Source organism: Phyllostomus hastatus, unplaced genomic scaffold (assembly GCF_019186645.2).
Source record: "Phyllostomus hastatus isolate PE091 unplaced genomic scaffold, TTU_PhHast_1.1 phas_scaffold_21, whole genome shotgun sequence".
Lineage (NCBI taxonomy): Eukaryota > Metazoa > Chordata > Mammalia > Chiroptera > Phyllostomidae > Phyllostomus > Phyllostomus hastatus.
In genome coordinates, this window is record NW_025334017.1 from 21,406,228 (window position 1) to 21,426,703 (window position 20,476).

The 20,476-nt window shown below is 35.2% G+C and overlaps 1 protein-coding gene across 2 annotated transcripts in view; it reads left to right on the top strand.

Annotated features, from left to right (window-relative positions):
• The first annotated feature begins 16,507 nt into the window (after positions 1–16,507).
• VPS13B (vacuolar protein sorting 13 homolog B) overlaps positions 16,508–20,476 on the top strand; it is a 699,511-nt gene continuing 695,542 nt past the window's right edge. Inside the window, exons 1-2 of one of the 2 annotated variants that reach the window (XM_045861171.1) lie at positions 16,508–16,597; positions 17,044–17,222. In XM_045861171.1, coding sequence (XP_045717127.1) covers positions 17,076–17,222 — 147 coding nt within the window. In that variant the 5' untranslated portion in view covers positions 16,508–16,597; positions 17,044–17,075. Of the gene's footprint in view, positions 16,598–16,915; positions 16,950–17,043; positions 17,223–20,476 lie in introns of those variants that run through there. The other variant, XM_045861172.1, reaches the window with a different exon arrangement.

A 20,476-nucleotide genomic window follows, 5' to 3' on the forward strand; every position in this document is an offset into this window, starting at 1 on the left:
GCTTTTTGTGCCGAAACCCCTCTCTGCCCAGCTGCCTGACTCCACCCCTCCTACCGGTCTGGATGAATGTGTCTATTTTAACTCCTTGGTTGTCCAACTTCCATACAGTTCAATTTTCTATGAGTTCTGGTTGTTATTTTATTTCTAAATTGTTGTTGTCCTTATTTTGGTTGTGTGAGGAGGCACAGTGTGTCTACCTGTGCCTCCATCTTGGCCAGAAGTATATAGAGCAAATCTTGATGGGCATACAGGGAGAGACTGACAGTAATAAAGTCATAGTAGGGAATTTTAACACCCCATTGACATCAATGGATAGATCTTTCAGGATAAAGTCAACAAAGAAACAGTGGCCTCAAATGACACACTAGACCAGATTAATTTAATTGATAACTTCAGAGCATTTTACCCGAAAGTAGCAGAATAAACATCTTCTTCAAGTCACATGGAACATAATCCAGCTAGCCCATTCTTTTTCTTCTCCTTATAGTATTTCTCTGAAAAATAACAGCTTCTAAGAGATACTCTTAGTCCTGTGAAGCACCATGAATCCTTATTCTGTTCCACCAATTTTCTTCCCACAGTAATTCCTTCATCCTCACTGAGACCTTCACCCTCAGTGTTGAGTAATGAATTTATAACCCTCCTGTCATTATCCTCTACAAATGAAAAGATGAACTAATGACCATCACCTGTATATCCGTGTAGAAGTAAATGATTAAGGAGTCAAACCACCTGTAAGTTTATTTCAGTTCCCTCCTTAACCACCATCAAAAGACTGTTAGGAGAAAATTTTAGGGCTCTACACCAACAAAGAAATGAATATGAGAAGACAAGAGCTGAGTGTGCAGCTCTAGCAGAGGCAAGAGATGTCATAAAAAATTTGGAAGATGGATATTTGATGAACGAGTAGCAAAAATGACGCAGTAGAACAAAGAAAAGTGCCCATGAGTAATTAACCTAAGTACAGTAGTACCTCAGTACTTTTTCTCAGTTTGTTCTGGAACTCTGATGAGTGCTGAAACTGATGAGTACCAAACAATGAAGCATTTTCTCTGGCAGGGTGGCATTGTGACTCATACAAGTTCCAGCAAATGCCACAAGCCCTGAGCAGGCACTGAGTGCTGAAACATTTTTTTCTCGTCAAAATGTGATGAGTACAGGTTTTGATGAGTTCTGAAGCTAACGAATACTGAGGTATGACCATTATTAGATCTGCAATAAGCCCTGGAAAGATAAGAATTAAACCAAGCAGTTCAGAAGGCAAGGATGCAGATGAAGCTGAAAAGATACAGAGTGACCAAAAGTCTATCAAATTTCTAAAGAGCATTTCTCTTTTCTCATGAAGCCATGCAAGTGAGTACCCCATTTCCATCCTGGTAAAAGACTAAAGGGTTCACTTTGGAGAGGTTAAACCAAAAGAATGTTGGACCAAAGCATTCATGCTAAAAAGGAAAATTGTCTAAAAATCTATATGGGGTATATGTACTAAATAACAAGAGCTCCTTTTCTTTTAGTCTCTAAGAACTCAGAGCCAAGTTTATAACATCCAGAAAGGAAATAGAAGAATTTCTCTCTGGAAAGTGCTAATCCAAGAAAAACACAAAACAAAACAGAGATACTGATAACTGATTATCCCCCAGCAAAAAAGGAATTAATACACATAATCAAAAATTTATATAGAACCACAAAGACCCTGAAGAGCCACATCTATCTTAAGAAGAACAAAGTGGAAGATTATCATGCTACCTGATATCAAACTACAAGTATATAGTAATTAAATTAGCACAGTACAGGCATAAAAACAGACACATTGATCAATGGAGTAGAATGGAGAGTCCGGAAATAAACCTACACCTATATGGTCAATTGATGTATATGACAAAAGAGGCAAAAACATACAATGAGGTAATGACAGTCTATTTAATAAATAGTGTTGGAAAATTGAACAGCTACATGCAAAAAAAACACAAAACTAAACCACCTTTTTGCATCATATACAAGAATAAACTCAAAATGGATTAAGGGCTTAAATGTAAGACCTGAAACCATAAAACTCCTGGAAGAAAACATAGGCAGCAAACTTTCTGACATTTCTCTTAGCAATATTTTTTTTCTGATATATCTCCTTGGGTAAGGGAAACAAAATAAAAATGCGACTACCTCAAATGAAAAAGTTTTTATACAGCAAAGAAAACCTATTTGAATTCAACAAAATAAAAGGAAAACCTACTGAATGGAAGAAAATATTCACCAATGAAACATCTTATAAGGAGTCAATATCCAAAATGTATAAAGAAATCATACACCACCAAAACAAATTTATTTAATTTAAAAATGGCCAGTTTTCCAAAAGGACATACAGGTGACCAATAGACATCAAAAGATACTCAACATCACTAATCATCAGAGAAATGCAAATTAAAACAAATTAATGACATATCACCTGTATGAATGTCTCACACCTGTCAGAAGCCTGCCATTAATTCTGTATTGGTGAGGATATGGAGAAAAGGGAACCCTTTTGCACTGTTGGTAGGATTGAAATTGGTGCAGCCACTATGGCAAATAGTATGGAGTTTCCTCACGAAATTTAAACTAGAACTACCTTATGACCCAGCAATTCCACTTCAGGGTTTTTATCCGAAGAAATCCAAAACACTAATTTGAAAAGCTATATGCTTTCCTATGTTTATTGCAGCATTATTTACAATAGGCAAGATATGGAAGTAACCTAAGCATCCATCAACAGACAATTGGATATCCAAGAAGTGGTACATATATACAATAGAATAATAGTCAACCATAACAAAGAATGTAATCTTAACATTTTTCACTCATTGGATGGATCAAGAGGTATTTTTCTAAGTGAAGTGAGTCAGAAAAAGATAAATACCGATTTCACTTATATGTGGAATCTAGAAAAATAAACAAACAAAATAGAAACAGACTCATAGATACAAAGAACAAACTGATGGTGTCCAGATGGGTGGAATATTGTGCGGCTGGTTGGATAAGGTGAAGGGATTAAGAAGCACAAATTGGTAGTTACAAAATAGTTGTGAGGATGTAAAGTATGGCACAGGAAATATAGTCAATAATATTGTAATAACTATGTATGGTACCAGATGGGTACTAGACTTATTGGTGGGGTCACTTTGTAAATTATATAAATGGGTAACCATGAAGCTATACACCTGAAACTAACATAATTTTCCATTCCAATTGTAATTAAAAATAAGCAAATTAAAAAAAATTTATAATGGATTTTACCATTTCTGTAAAAGGCCACTGGGATTTTGCCAGGCGTTATACTGAATCTATATATTGCTTTGGGTGGTATTGTCATCTTAACATCAGCAATATTAAATAAGTGTTCATAAACACCTGCTTTTGCTATTTTACAGAAATGTAATTATTATAACTTCTTGACCAATTGACCCTTTTATTTATATATAATGTCTACCTTTGTCTCTTGTAATAATTTCCGATAAAGTCTATTGGTATAGCCACTAATGTCTATTAGTATACCAATTGCATGGAATATCTTTTTCATCTCTTCAATGGCATACAGAAACTGCTATTAACAGCTTTGTCTTTCTGTTTAATGTTATTGTAAAAAATTATCTTTATATATTGTTGTTCAATAACCTATATTTACAAATACTGTTTTATGTATTCATCTTTGAAATCATTAAAGAAATAAAAGGAGAATTGTAAGCCAAACCACTGTAATTCTGATTGTTTCATTTACCTATCTAGTTACCTCCAATGGCATTCTTTCTTTCTTCATATGGCCTTGAGTTACTGCCTAGTGTCCTTTCATTTCAGTCTGAAGGAGTCCCTTCAACATTTCTTATTGGGCTGATTTCATAGCAACAAGCTCGCTGGTTTTTATTTATCTAGAAATGTCTTTATTCCTCCTTCATTTACGAATATTAGTTTTGCCAGATATAGAATTATTAGTTAATAGTTTGTTTTCTCTTTCAACATTTTAAATGTTGTCCCACTGCTTTCTGGTTTCCATGGTTTCCAATGACAAATAGGCTGTTAATCTTGTAGAGGAGCCCTTGTACATGCTAAATGACTTTTCTCTTGTTACTTAGTCAGTCTTTCTTTGACATTTCACAGTTTTATTACACTGTGTCCTGATGTAAATTTCTTTATCTTGTGATTTGTTGAGCTTCTTATATGTGTAGATTCATGTCTTCGGTCATATTTGGGATGTTTGCAGCTGTTATTTTTTCAAATATTCTTTCTGCCCCAGCTCTCTTTTCTTCTGAGACTCCCATAATGATGTGATACATGTGTCCCACAAGTTTTTTTGACTCTGGGTTGTTTTTTATTATTTTTCCTTTATGCTCCGCAGACTAGATAATTTCAGTTGTCTTAACTTCAAGTTTGCTGATTGTTTTTCCTTCCTGTTCAAGTATGCCCTAGAACCTCTCTAGCAAATTTTTAATTATAGCTACTTACTTTTCTAGCTCCAGAATTCCCATTTGGTTTCTTTAAAAATTTCTGTCTCTGTGCTGATATTCTCTATTTATTGATATATCATTCTCCTTCTTTTCTATAGTTTTTTTTGCCCATGCTTTTCTTTGAGCTCTTTGAGTATAGGTAAGACAGTTGATTTAAAGTCTTTGCCTGCTATGATTGATGTCCGATCTTCCTCAAGTATGTTTTCTTACACTTTTTCCCTGTGAATGGGTCACACTTTCCTGTTTATTTGTATACCTTGTGTTTTTTCTGTCACAGAACTGGACATTTTGAATATTATAATTATGGAAATAATAATTACTCCCCCCTCTCCAGAGTTTGATGTTGTTCCTTGTTGAGGGCTTTAATCACCCATTTGTCTAATGAGTCTACAATACAGTTTTTGCAAAGACTGTACTTCTTATTTATAATGGTCACCTAAGTCTTTGCTGCATTATTTCAGTAGTCAGCCAGTAATCTCACAGAAATTTCATTAAATACCCCAAACCAAAAAGAAAAAATCAAACAAACTCTCATTTTTGCAGATTGGCTCTGAGCAGAGGCAGTCCTTCAATGCTTAGACAGGCCATCTATAATTCTGCCCTAGCTTTCACTTCCTGCTTCTGCAGACCCTAGCATAAGCCAGAGGTGCAATCAGGTCTTTTCTGAGTGTGTATCATGTTCTGAACAGGCACATTAGAAAACCTATTTTTGCCTCACTCTGTAGTATTCCATTGTATATATATACCATATTTTATTTCCCATCCATTTGTTAATAAACATTTGGATTGTAGTGTTTTTGGCTGATAGGAATAATACTGGTATGATATTATAGACTATTTCTACATTATATATAATATATTATAATATATTATATAATGTTTTTAATATATAATTATAACAATCATATACAATTATACAATATAATATAATTATGTAATTATATAATTATACAATAATATTATATATAATTACATATAATAAACATTACTATATTACTATATTAATATATAATAAACATACAAACATGTTATATTAAATACATTAATGTTTCTAATTATATAATTACATTATATAATTATATTATATATTATGTTTATAATATGTAATGTAATATTATGTTTATGTTAATATCAATATATTAAATATATCATAAATATATAATTATATAATTACATATAAAACACATAATTATATTATAAACATATAAATTATAATATATAAATATATAATATAAACATATTTATATAAACATATAAATATATTATTACATAATTATATAATAAACAGCAATATATATTTAATATATTGATATATCAACATATAATTATATAATTGTGTTATATATTATAATTATATATAATTATATGTGATATCTGAAGAAATCAAATAATAATATTACAAATTGAATAATATCAAATATTATAATATTATATGTTATTAGATTAGATATGTTATTATATTAGAAATTGAATAATATTATAATATTATGTTATTATATAATAATAATATAGATTATATAGATCATAGATTTAGACCTATAATGTAGATCATACCTATGATCTATATACTATCTATAGATAGATCTAAATCTATCTATATATGATCTATATACAGTACAGATTAGTACTAGACAACTATATACAGTATAGATCAGTACTAGACAACTGAAGTTATCTAGTCTGTGGAGCAGAAAGGAAAAATAATAAAAACAACCCAGAGTCAAAGAAACTTGTGGGACACATGTATCACATCATTGTGGGAGTCTCAGAAGAAGAGAGAGAATGGGACAGAAAGAATATTTGAAAAAATAACAGCTGCAAACATCCCAAATATGACCGAAGACATGAATCTACACATATAAGAAGCTCAACAAACCACAAGTAAGATAAAGAAATTTACATCAGGACACAGTGTAATAAACCTGTATTTCCATGTATTTATATGATCTGACCATACGTGTACGAGCTCATGCATGCGCACGTGTGTGTGTGTGTAAATGGTCTGTCCAGAAATACTATGTAATATGAAAAATAGAGATATTTATTGAAGAAGATACAAGATACAAGAAACATTGTACATAGGACAATGATGCCTCAGTCCCCTTCAAAGTAAGCACCTTGAGACTCCCAGTCTTCCAGCTGCCCTGTTTTCCCAGTCTCCATCAGCTGCTCTGTTGTATTTTCCTGGATCAAATCAATGGTCTCAAATCTCTTCCCTTTCACAACTGATTTTAGTTTTGGGAAAAGCCAGAAGTCACCAGGCACCAAATCTGGGCTGAGTCGGGGCTGAGTCACCTGGGTGATTTGATGTTTTGCCAAAAATCTCTGCATGAGACATGATGCATGAGTGGGCACATTGTTGTGCTGAAGCTGCCAATCACCAGTTGCCCATAGTTGTGGCCTTCTGAATCATCCAAATAGTTTCCGAAGGGTAATGTTCAAGCTTCACAAAATCTGATGCAGATTCATTGTTCTACTCACTCAGTCATTTTGAATGTGATGGCCACACAGTACACATGCTCACTCAATGGTGTCTACCACCCCCACTAATTAGTACAGTGAAGTCGCCATTGTTTATGCATGTGCATTTCAGTCTACTCTCCTTGGCTGCCAGTTTACATGGATGTTGTACAAACCATTCTTGTTATATTAACAATGACTGGAATTTTTCTGGACAGACCTTGTACATACGTGAGAGTATACTCATATAAAGTATATTGTATACATACTATATATAAATACCACATGATAAATGTATGCACTAGAATATATACTATATGTGTAATATGCTATTCTTACTGTAACTTATTTTTTCATTGTTATATATTTTAGATTTATTAATACTGATAAATATGTAACTTTGTTCAGTGTTTTTTCAGAATGTGAGTTGCAAACTATTAAGTAGCTCACAGTATCAATTAGTATGTCATGAACTACTTTAGGAAAAAATAGAATAACAGAAAAGAGAATGCATCACATATACTCAATTTAAATATAATTTTGTGAGAGTTCTCAATATGTGTATGAGTATCTATATATTGAGTCATGGTGTAAACTGTATTTCTTCTTTTTTTAAATTTATTTATTTTTAGAGAGGGAAGGGAGGGAGATAGAGATAGAGAGAAACATCAATGTGCGGTTGCTGGGGGTTTTAGCCTGCAACCCAGGCATGTACCCTGGCTGGGAATTGAACCTGCAGCACTTTGGTTTGCAGCCCATGCTCAATCCACTGAGCTACACCAGCCAGGGCTTAAACTGTATTTCTGATTGTAGGTAAAAACACTTGAAAGTCAGAGCTGAACTTTGTCATTTAACTACTATATACTGTTTCATTATATAAATATAACAAAGTTTAGGTAGCATTTTTTTCTGTTGATATTTCAATTGTTTCCGCTGTTTTACTCTACAAGCAATACTGCAAAATACTGTTAAACATATGTCCTTGTGCACATATGCAAGAGTTTCTCTATAGTTACAAGTGGAATTGCCAGAGTACATGTATCTTGAAATCTGTTGGATATTGCTAAATTCCTTTCAACTGTGAAGTTTTCTCTAACAGTATATTAGTTTAAATCATTCCATATCTTTGACATTGGGTATTAAAAATGTTGTCAGTCTGATGGGTATAAAATAGCAGGTCATTGTTGTTTTAAATTTAATTCACCTAAATATTAGTGAAGTTGAATGTACTTTCTTGTTATTATTAAATATCTGGGTTTCCTCTTTTATGAACTGCCTAATTTTCTATTGGACTGTCTTTAACTTGTTACTTTGCCATTTGATATACAAATCTGGATTCTAATCCTTTGTTAACTGATGTAGATTGCAAACAGCTTCACCTAACCTGTGCCTTGCATTTCACTTTAACATGTTCTTTGATATGCAAATTTATTTCATTTTAATGCATAAAATTTATTAAGCTTTTTCTTTATAGTTTGTACTCTATCAATTTTTCTCATTTAAAAAATAAGAAAAATAAGCTACTCTGGATGAATAGCTCAGTTGGTTAGAGTGTTGTCCCAATATGACAGGGTTGCAGGTTCAATACCCCAATCAGAGCACATACAAGTTTCAACCAATGAATTCATGAATATTTGGAATAACATATCAATATGTCTCCTGTCTCTCTTCTCTTTCTAAAAATCAATAAGTAAATAATTTTAAAAATATATAAAAATAAAAATAATCATAAGAGGAAATCTTTTCTCTCTGAGGAATAATAATTTTTAAATAAATTAAGTTTTTCCTTTCACATTTAATTTCTAATCCAACTGTAATTTATTTTGTTGTGAGCAGAGGTAAGTTCACCATAAAACTAATGAAGCTTAAGCTTCAGGGGCCGTTACTTGAGCAAGCCCTTTCTGAGGTCCTGGGAGAATCACAAGTAATGTGTACAATATAGGATGTACATTTTTATAAAATTTACAAAAGTAAAATATTTGGTAGTTTTTCTTAAATAGGGACTCCTCAGATTTAAAGTTTGAGGCCCCATAAACCTTGGACTTCACTCCTTAAGTCTGAGATAGGAAAATAATTTTAATTTTCTTTCATCTGGGTAGTAATTGTTCCAGTGCCAGTTATTGATATATGCAAGTCATTTCCCATTTATCTGTAATGCTTCTTCTGGCATATATCAAGATCCCATAAATAAGGAAGTTTATTTCTGGGGTCTTTACTATATCCCATTGGTATACTTGCCTATCCCTCCTATTTATTTTGATCTAGTAGAGGTTTGTAGGGCTATTTCTATCCTTAGATAGGGATCAAACTAGGTTATTCCACTTGTGATAGCATCCATTTATTTTAATGTGAATTACAAATGGAGTTTCCTGCTTTTCTTGGAAAGACTTAGATCACTGGAAAAAGTACATTATTTTGTAGTTGAGTAGAAGTCCTAGTTTCTCCTAGTTTCTGACACTCTGGAAAATCATACTACTGATTTGCTGTAGTAGGAGTTAACATTAAAAAATTATCCACAGCTGACAACTCCTCTCTTAAGTCTTGATTGATTCTCAAATAATTCTAAGTGATTTTTTCACATCCCACATTTTGTACATATTTCACTTATCATATAATATTTTAATTAGTCATTTATATCTGTGATTCCAATGAAACTGAGCTTCTTCCATGTAGGCATGCCTCAGTGCCCAGCATGGTGTATGCCATACAGTGGGCATTCAGAAATGTCTTTGAGTTAATGAGTGAATTCAGAATATGAAACTATTATATTTCAAGAACTTGGAGCAACCATGATTATTACTGATTTCCTAGCAATTGGACATCTTATGAACTACACACTGGGCCCAGCTCTCATAGTGTGATAACACCTATATGACTTGCACAGATACTTGTCCACAGTTAACTCTGAGGCTATGTTAAACATCTTTGTGCTGTGACTCTTTAGGGAGCTAGTCAGAAGTGTTTTGTGCAGGTACTTAATATGTACTGCTCTAAACCCAGAAAACTTCTTCTGTTGTTCTATTATGCTAGGAATTAACAGGTTTTTACTTTCTGTTTCTTTTTTTCTTCTCAAAAGGGGAGAAATTGAGACTTGAAGTCAGAAGAGTTGAACTGATTGGCTCTAACCATAGGTAGTTCACTTAATCTTTCTATGTCTGATCTTCCTCATCGTGCCATACTTTTGTTATAAAAAGAAACAAGGTATAATAACTTGTAGTGAAAGTCAAGTGATTGTCTAGGTAAGTATATTTTAAAATTGAATTAAACAATGATAATATCATGAATAAATTAAGTTAAATTTTCATGTTCCTGAAAAACAAAGTTGAATAGATTAATTTTAGCTAATGTCTATTATTTATTTACTTATGTTACTGAAAATAACATTTCCTGCTACAACAGCTAAACCCTCAAATCTGAGGATTAGTGGTTGACTTCTGAATCATGCAAAATTCTAATGAATGTTACCAGTTAGCAGTTTGTGTTCATCTTAGGCAATGATTCATATACTCAAGTCTCCCATTTTTTGTCCTTGGCGTCTCTTGGAACTTGGAGTTCTCTTGGAGTTGCATCCTATTTATGTAGTTTGGTGATGGGCAAAAGAATAAAACTATTATGTGGAGGGCTTTTATGACCCAGCCCTATACCCACATCACTTCTACCCATATTCAGGTGCTCAGAACTCAGTTACTTGATGATACTGTAAGAGAGCTCTAATAATAATCTAGCCATGTACACAGGAGAAAAAGTAAACAGATTTATTGAATAATCATTTTAAGTATATTTTAATGATTATGATATTGCAGTTTTCCTATTTTTTCTCCCCTTTATCCTCCCTCTGCCCTGCACCCCTCACCCTCCAGCATCCTCCATCCTCTTAGTTCACATTCATGAGTTGTACATATAAGTTCTTTGGCTTCTTTATTTCCTATACTATTCTGAATCTACCCCTGTCTATTTTATGCCTACCAATTATGCTTCTTATTCCCTGTACCTTCCCCACCACTGATAACCCTCCACGTGATCTTCAGTTCTGTGATTCTGTTCCTGTTCTAGTTCTTGGATTAGTTTTTTTTTTAATTTTATTTTAATCATTGTTCAAGTACAGTTTTCTTTCCTTTACTCCCACCCCAGTCCACCCACCCATTCCTCTCCACCTACCTCCCATTTCTACGCCCCTAGTTTTTGTCCATGTGTACTTTATATTTGTTCCTGTGTTTTTGTTTTTTAAGTTCAGTAGTTGATAGTTAAAAATTTTTTGTCATTTTATTGTTCATAATTTTTTGATCTTCTATTTCTTAGATAAGTCCCTTTAACATTTCATATAATAAGGGCTTGATGATGATAAACTCCTTTAACTTGACCTTGTCTGAGAAGCACTTTATCTGCCCTTCCATTTTAAATGAAAGCTTCGCTGGATAGAGTAATCTTGGATACAGATCCTTGCCTTTCATGACTTCAAATACTTGTTTCTAGCTTCTTCTTGCCTGAAAGTTTTCTCTTGAGAAATCAGCTGATAGTCTCATGGGAACTCCTTTGTAGGTAACTCTCTCCTTTCCTCTTGCTGCTTTTGAGATTCTCTTCTTATCTTTAATCTTGGGTAACTTACTTATGATGTGCTTTAGTGTGTGCCTCCTTGGGTCCAACTTCTTTGGAACTCTCTGAGCTTCGTGGACATCTATTTCCTTTGCCAGATTGGGGAAGTTTTCCTTCATTATTTGTTCAAATAAGTTTTCAATTACTTGCTCTTTTTTTTCTCCTCCTGTCAGCCCTATGATTCAGATATTGGAGCTCTTAAAGTTGTCCTAGAGGTTTCAAAGCCTCTCCTCACTTTTTTGAATTCTCATTTCTTCATTCTGTTCTGCTTGGATATTTATTTCTTCCTTTTGTTCTAAATCATTGATTTGAGCCCTGGTTTCCTTCTCTTCACTGTTGGTTCCCTGTATATTTTCCTTTATTTTCCTTTGTATAGCCTTCATTTCTTCCTTCACTTTGTAACCAAGCTCAAACAATTCTGTGAGCATTCTGATTACCAGTGTTTTGAACTCTGCATCAGGTAAGTTGTTTATCTCCTAGTCACTTAGCTCTTTTTCTGGAATTTTGATCTGTTCTTTCATTTGGGCCATATTTCTTTGTCTTGGAGCACCTGTTAAATTGTAAGGGGACAGAGTCTTATGTATTCGCCAGGGCTGGACAACCCTCTTGGTTGTGTAGTGGCACTGTCTGTGGGGGAGGAGTCAGAGATGGAACAATGCTGCTAGCTTGCTTCACTCTAGCTCCACTTTCCAATGAACCTTCCTATGAGACTGGCAGTTTCTCCTGCCTTTGCAAACCGCACCGTATTTTACAGCTAGAGGTTTTGAGTCTTTAGTTTTCTGGTGAACGAGGCCCTCCTTGTCCTTGCTGTTACTGCCTTGCCATGGGTCCTCTCTGCCCACCCAGTTGCCCCTCTCTGCCCCTCCTACTGGCCTGGATGAATGGGTCTTTAACTCCTTCATTGTTGCAGTTCCATGCAGTTTGCAGAACTGCAGTTCTGGCTGTTCTGGTTGTTTATTTTTTTTTTAAATTGGTTGTTACCCTTCTTTTGGTTGTGGGAGGAAGTGAAGCATCTCTACCCATGCCTCCTTTGTGGCCGGAGCCTGAATAATTGTTAATCACTGCCGTGCAACCTATTAAGTATCACATAATCTCCAAGATGCTAGGGATACAAGTCCCTGTACTTGAAGATCTCATACATACACTAAACATAATAGAAAAATAAATAATAAAGGAGGCCTTCTTTACCTTTTTTCAAAAATTTAAACATTTAAATATTTAAAAATTTCAACTGAGACTTTTAGTTTCTTGTCGAGTATGTGAGCAGCTTTGAAGTTGCTGTTCTATCTTAACAACAAGTAAAAAGCTGAAAAAATGAAATATCACCAACTCTTAGATCTACCAGAGAAGTGAAGTCACAGGGCAAACCACTGTTCTCAAAATTAGAGAGAAAATCGCAACTTAGCGGTGCAGCAGAAACCCATAAGCAGAAGTCTCTGAGGGAAAACCTAGTATGTAAAGCAAAAACTAATAGAGCTGCTAGGAGAAACAGATGCACATAAATATAGCCAACAAATCTTTCCAAGAAGTAAAGGTGATTCAATGGAGCCAGGAATCTCTTCAACAAATGGTGCTGGAGCAATTGGACATCTACATGCAAAAAAATGAATCTGGACATAGACCTTACACCCTTCACAAAAATGAACTCAAAATTGACTTTACCCTTACATGTAAAACACGAAATGATAAAACTCCTAAAATGGAAGAAACCTGAGATTATCTCAGTTATGACAAAACCTTTATAGATATAACAGAAAAGACAGGATCCATGAAAAAAATTGATTAAATCCAAACTTCATTAAAATTAAAAACTTTTGTTTTTCCAAAGACATTTTCAAGAGAAGAAGAACCACAGACTAGGAGAAAATATTTGCAAAATACATACCTGACAAAACATTTTTATATGAAATATACAAGGAACTGTTAATATTCAATAAGAAAATGAACAACCTGATTAAAAAATGGGCAAAACACATGAACAGACATATCACCAAAGAAGATTTACAGATGGTAAAGTAAGCATATGAAAAGACTTTCAACCTCACATGCCATGAGGAAATTGCAAATTAGAACAATGAGGTGCCACTGCACATCTATTACAATAGCTGGAATCTGGATCACTGACAACACAAAGTGCTGGCAAGAAAGTGGAGCAACAGGAACTCTCCTTTCATTGCTGGTAGGAACGCAAAATGGTATAGCCACTTTGGAAGATAGTATGGCAGTTTTTTACAAAACTAACCATACTCTTACCGTATAATCCAGCAATTGTGCTTGCTAACATTTATCCAAAAGAGTTGAAAATGATGTTTATGTCCACCTAAAAACCTGCACGTGAATTTTTATAGCAGAAGCAACATGATATCCTTCAATAGGTGAATGGGTAAATAAACTGTGATACATCCATGCAATGGTATATTTTTTATCATTAAAAAAAAGAGCTATCAAAACATAAAAAGACATGGAGGGAACTTAAGTGCATATTACTAAATGGAAGATGTCAATCTCAAAATGCTATACACTTTGATTCCAACTATATAGCATCCTGGAAAAATTAAAACTATGGAGACAGTAAAATGTTCAGAAGTTTGGGGGATGGATGAATAGGCATGGGAAATATTTAGGGTAGTGACACTATTCTATGTACAGTAGAAATGTGTCATTATACATTTGTCAAAATCCACAGAATGCAAGATAGCAAGAATGGACCCTAATGTAAACCGTAGACTTTGGGTGAAAATGATGTGTCACTGCAGGTTCATTGATTGTAGTGAATGTACTACTGTGGTGGGGGATGTCAATAGTAGGGAAGGTTGTGTGCATATGTGGAGACAGAGAATATATGGGAACTCTGTACTTTTAGCTCAATTCTGCTGTGAATCAACAATTGCTGTAATTAAGAAAAAAAATTCACCTAACTCTAGAGATCTATTACCTATATAACCAAACTGCCTCAAAGATTTCTTGAGATTAAAATGATTTCTGGGGAGGAGGTGGAATCTTACAAGAGAACAGCATTTATTGTGAAAGCTTTGGGAAAGGCTGCACATTTGATATATAAAAAAAACCATGAGCAATGAAACATATTGGTTGAAAAGGAATTAAATTTATCTTGATTGCTTACAGAACAGGGCACAGGTTGAAAACCACTTTTAGATTCTTAAAAGCAAACAAAAAAATCAGTGCCCCAATATTTTTCCCAAGACATGAATTTACTACTTTGTTGTTGTTGTCGTTGGATCCAAAAGAGAAATGGCATATGGGAACAAAAACAATAAAAAAAAGTTTAGTATTCTGTGATTATAAATCATTGTGGTTATACAGGTTGGAGCAAAAGTATGGTTATAGTTGTTCATATGGAAAATAAAAATAATTGATAAATAATAATATAGGAATAAACCATTTTGTGTACTGAAAACTGTAAATCTACTTTTACCTACATCATAGTAAATCAACTACTCCTGTTTATTCTAAACATCTGACTATTTATTAAATTGCCACACAAATAAGACTAGTCCCTTTTTCTTTCTCTGGAAAACTAAAAAGACTGGAGCTTCTATTGGACCACCTAGGTCTTTCATACAATTAGTGGAACCATTTTCTTTATATTAAATCTCTGAGCCATGGGTTCAACTTGTTCCCTGCAGGTGAGGCAGATAACAAGCGCTTACTTGGATAATTTATTTGCCTAATTTAGTAAGTTTTAATAAGACACCAATTACCTAGGTAATTAATCAAACCTTTTTGTGAGGGCGCAGTTGCTCTGAATTAGCAATTAGCTGCTCTTTAAAATTTTTTAAAACTTAATCCATTATTTTCGCTAACAAAATAAATCTAAAAACCTGGCATCATCAGTTATGCTTTTTTATTGTACGTTTTAAACTTTCAAAAAATCATAACTTGAATTCGAGTAAAGAGCTTCATGAATTTACTTAAGTATTTTCAATTAAATGCAACAACATGGGTAGGTATTTTAATAGACAACTTTATAAGTTGTCTATTTTCAAGATGCAGTGGTAGGTGTTTTCTTCAGAGGTTACTAAAAAATAAGAGGCTCTGGTCAAAAATTTTGGTCCCATGTCTTGTGGTATTCCTTTAATCTCAGTGTATATTTTTCCAAATTAGGTGCTTGAGTTTCTTCATTAGTTTGCAAAGTGCTAGAATGAAAGATACTATTTTTTTTTTAACATTTTTTTCAGCCTCAAAAAACCCAACACTGACTTTTAAAACTTCGAATTCATTCCTTATCCTCTATCTCTTTTCACTTTGTCTGTGGGAGTTCCATTTCCTTCTCCCTTCTGACATTTCCGCCCCTTTTCTGAAGTCCCATACGAAGCTGAAAAGCAATGGTTCACTACAATGTTTTCTCTGACCATTCCTTTCCGCCCCGTATCAGCAAATTTGGTAACACGGAATTACTGCTTCTTCCAAGTAAAGAAGACGCGAGAGCTTGTTTACACGCTTGGCCAAAAGGCATTTCCTTAAGTTGCACCCCTTTACCAGCCCTTCAATTTCTTTCCATGTCCTCCAGCAAATGATCTACTTTTAAGTACCCCCTCCCCTTCACAGCCTTCTTCTACCTACGGCCTTAGAGCTATAGCCCCACCTACTGAACTCATGTTTTCTCTTCCCTGGCCTTCACTTCCCAAGAGAAAAAATAACTACTTGTTTTCAGGGTTTTAAACGCTGGGACCCACTTTCTTCCACCTCGGACCTACAGACCCCGAGCTTCCCCACCCCGAACTCCACCACCCGCGGCCACTCTCTCCCTGGAGCACCACTTCCGGATCTCGGGTGTCTCCACGTTACCGGTCCGCCCACCTCCCCCGGGCACTTCTTAAAGCTTTGTCCTGACCACTGGCGGCTCGGAGCTGGGACGTAGGCTAGCCAAGTGCAAGAGGTCTCCCTCTAGAAGAAGCGCCGATTGGCTCCTCCAGCCCGGGCGCTCCGGCCCTGTTGCGTAGTCGAGTGGTGGCAGTGGAGGGACAGTTTGTTTTGAGCACCGAGTGGGGCACACCCGGAAGTGGCGCTTACAGGAGCTGCGCCCATGCCGGGCTCGGCTACTGGAGGTACACAGAGAAGTGGACCCCCCGGTACTCGATAGCGTGTCAGCCGAGAGTGCAGTAGGGCTGGGGGTGGGAGCCAGCTTCCTTCTGGCTGTGGTTCTGTGGTGGTAGATCCGGCTGGGTTGTGGGAGGCCAGGGCCTTGCGGGGATGACCGGGCTGGTGAAGGGGCGCTGCGGTCCAAAGGGAGCCGACAGCACTTCATTGGCTTTCTGGGGACTCGGTGTCTTCAGGTCACTGACTCTCCTCCCACTTCTCGGCAGGCGAGTTGGGGGTTGTACTAGTGAGGTGGTTGCCCTGGAGCTGAGAGGCCACTGAGTTTTTTCTGCTTTTGGGAGGAGGCGAGCGGCTGCTTTGGTGGGGACTTACTTTTCGGCCTCATCTACCCTTCTTGATTTTTTTTTTCCTTCGCTGCACCATCGACTCAGTTCTAATATTTCTGTCTTTACAGCTTCTGACTTTGACTCCTCTACACCTTAAACGATGCTGGAGTCATATGTGACTCCAATTTTAATGAGCTATGTGAATCGCTATATTAAGAATTTAAAGCCATCAGATCTACAGCTTTCGCTATGGGGTGGAGATGTGGTTCTCAGCAAGCTCGAGTTAAAGTTGGATGTGCTGGAACAGGTAAATTATGTAATTGTCATTGATTGGACACATTTTCAGCTTGTTTAGAAGTAATCCGTTGTTTCCTACACTTTGACTTTATGTTTTAAAAACTCCTCTGCTAATGTATTTTGGCTACCCTAAAACTAGACACCTTTCTTTACAGAATATTTTTTATGGTTTTTTACTAGTGATGGTTTATTAGATTCTGATTCCCAAAAGTTACCTCATCAACTAGGAAAACAATTTCATTGTACTTGTCAGGATTGCTCAACCTATTCACTCAATTCTCAAGCCTTACCGAATATGCTAATTTACCTTGCTAAGATTCTGTATGATGCTAAAAAGGAATACATTTCCATTCTCTTTTTGAGGAATGGAAGAGTCTGAAAGACAGTAAGATGTTAAGGGAAGTTCTGTCTCTTAATAGGAAAGATGACGTTTACCAGTGGCATCCTCACGGTATTTGAGTGACACAGATTAAGAATGCCAGCAAAATTGAAAACTTTTAAAGTAACTTCTTTTTTCAGTTTTTCTTTCTCCAAATGTGAGAATGCTGTGATACAAAATGAACTGTAACTTCAAAATTCATGTAGTTATTACTTCATTTAATGCTAACATATGCCAGGCAACTCTGTTAGGCTTGAGGATACAAACAATCTGTGGAAACTCAGAAGAGTCAGAGACCAACTACTTTTTAGGAGGTAGGGAAATGTTTAATATGCTGGTGATAGTTATGAATAATTTTTGTTATATTCCACTGTTTCCTCTGTTATTAAGTAATCTAGAGTTAACACTAAAAAATAATACTCTGGTTCCTTCCCCTTTTCCCCTCCCAGGTTATTTATCTTATGGGCAAAAATGCTAAGTATGCAGTGTAATTTATACATATGTACACACCTGTGTAACTATCCAGATCAAGATGCAGAATATTTCCTCCACCCCAAGTAGCTCTCTCGTGCCCCTTTGTAATCAGTATCTCCCAGCCCCCCAAATAGATGACTGTTGTTCTGACTTCTATCAATATAGATAAATATTACCTGTTCTTGAATTGTAAATAAATGGGAATTGTGACTGGCTTCTGTTCTTCCATATTATGGCTAATATGAACTCATGTTGAGTGGTAGCTTGTTCTTTGTATTGCCTTGTAGTATTCCATTTTATAAAGATTCACAGTTTATTTATTTATTTTACTATTGATATACATTTGGATTGTTTCTGCTTTTGGCTATTGTGAAGAAAGCTCTTGTGAATTTTTTTAAAAATTTGTTGATTTTAAAGAGAGGAAAGGGGAGGAGGGAGAGAGAGAAAGGAAAAAAGAAGAAAAGAAAGAAAGAAAGAAACATTGATTTGTTGTTCCACTTATTTATGCATTTATTGGTTGATTCTTACATGTGTTTTGACCAGGAATCTAACTTACAACCTTGGTGTATCAAGACGCTCTAACCCACTGAGCTACCTGGACAGGGCTTACGAACATTCTTGTACATGTACTTTGGTGCACATAGGTATCTCTTAGGAGGGAAATTAATTTTTCCTCCCTAGGAGGTACTTATGTGTTTTAGCTTTAATGGATATTGCCAAATAGTTTTCTGCAGTGATTGTACCCATTTACAGTCTCACCAACAATGTATGAGGGTTCCCAGTTACTTCACACTTACGTTATTATTTGATGTTTGGTATTTTAGTCTTTTTTGTGGGTGTGTAGTGGTACCTCATAATTAAAAATTATACTTCCCTAATGATTAATAATGTTGAGCACTTTCATGTGTTCATTGACCATTTGGATATGCTTTTTTGTAAAGTTTCTGATTCTTTTGCCTTTTTTTAAAAAATTGCATTTTCTGTCTTTTACTTATTGTATGAATTCTTTGTATATTTTGGAAATAAGTCATTTGACAAATAGATGTTTTGCAATATCTTCTCCCAGTGTGTGGCTTGTCTTTTTGCTCTCTTAAAAGTGTCTTTTGATGAACAGAGTTCATATTATTGAGGTCCAGTTTATCAATTTTTTCCTTTAACTTTTCATGTCTTGTTTAAGATATCTTTGATTACTTCAATGCAAAGATACTTCTCTACGTTTCCTTTTAGAAGCTTAGTTGTTTTCTATGATTCATCTAAAATTACTTTTCTGCACTTGAGAAGTAGAACTCAAGGTTCAATAATTTTCCATTGATTTTCAGTTAACGTACTCCATCTGTTGAACCATTTTTTCCCTATTGAATTATAGTACGTCTTTGTGCAAATCAGCTTGTGATTTGTGTGGACTGATTTCTGAATTCTTTATCTGTTCAGTGGTCTGTCTGTTCTTGTGTCACTACCATATTGACTTTAGAGTGATAGTGTAATTTGTACAACTTTGTTCTTTTTTCCTTAAAGGTCATCATATCTATTTTAGGTCCTTTGTATTTCAATATACATTTAAATTTCAGCTTGTACATGGTAGAATTTCCTGGAAAAGGGAAACCCATTGACCTTTTTAATTGAGGTTACATTGAATCTATAGATTAATTTGGGAGGAAGTAATATGTGAACATATATTGTGTTGACATAGTATTAAGTTTTTTTTTTTAAGATTTTATTTTTTTATTTTAGGCATGAGGAAGGAAGGGAGGGAGAAAGAGAGGGAGAGAAACATCAGTGTATAGTTGCCTCTTGCGTGCCCCACACCGGTGACCTGACCTGGCCTGGCCCGCAACCAAGGCAGCACCCTGACGAGGAATCAAACTGACAACTCTTTGCTTCCCAAGCTGGCGCTCAATCCACTGAGCCACACCAGCTAAGGCAGTATTAAGTTTTTTTTAAAAAAAGTATTTGTGGCTCTTCCTGAACCTTTATTTATTTTAAAAAAATGTGTATTTATTTTAGAGAGAGAAGAAGGGAGAGGGAGAGAGAGAGAAACATTGATTTGAGAGAAAAACATCGATTGGTTTCCTCCTGCATGTACCCTTACTGGGGATTGAACCTATAACCTAGGCATGTGCCCTCACCAGGAATCAAACCCGCAACCATTTGGTATATGGGATGACACTCAACCAACTGAGCTACCCAGCCTGGGCTCTTCTTAGAATATTATAGTTTTAACTCTGTAACATTGAGATCTTTGATTCATTTTGAGTTAATTTCTGTATGTGGTATAAGGATCCAGCTTCATATGTTTTTTGCATGTGGATATTCAGAATTCTAAACATGTGTGTTAAACTGTCCTTTCCCCACTGAATGGTCTTTCTTCTGAAAAAATCAGTTGGCCATAGATGTGACAGTTTATTTCTGGG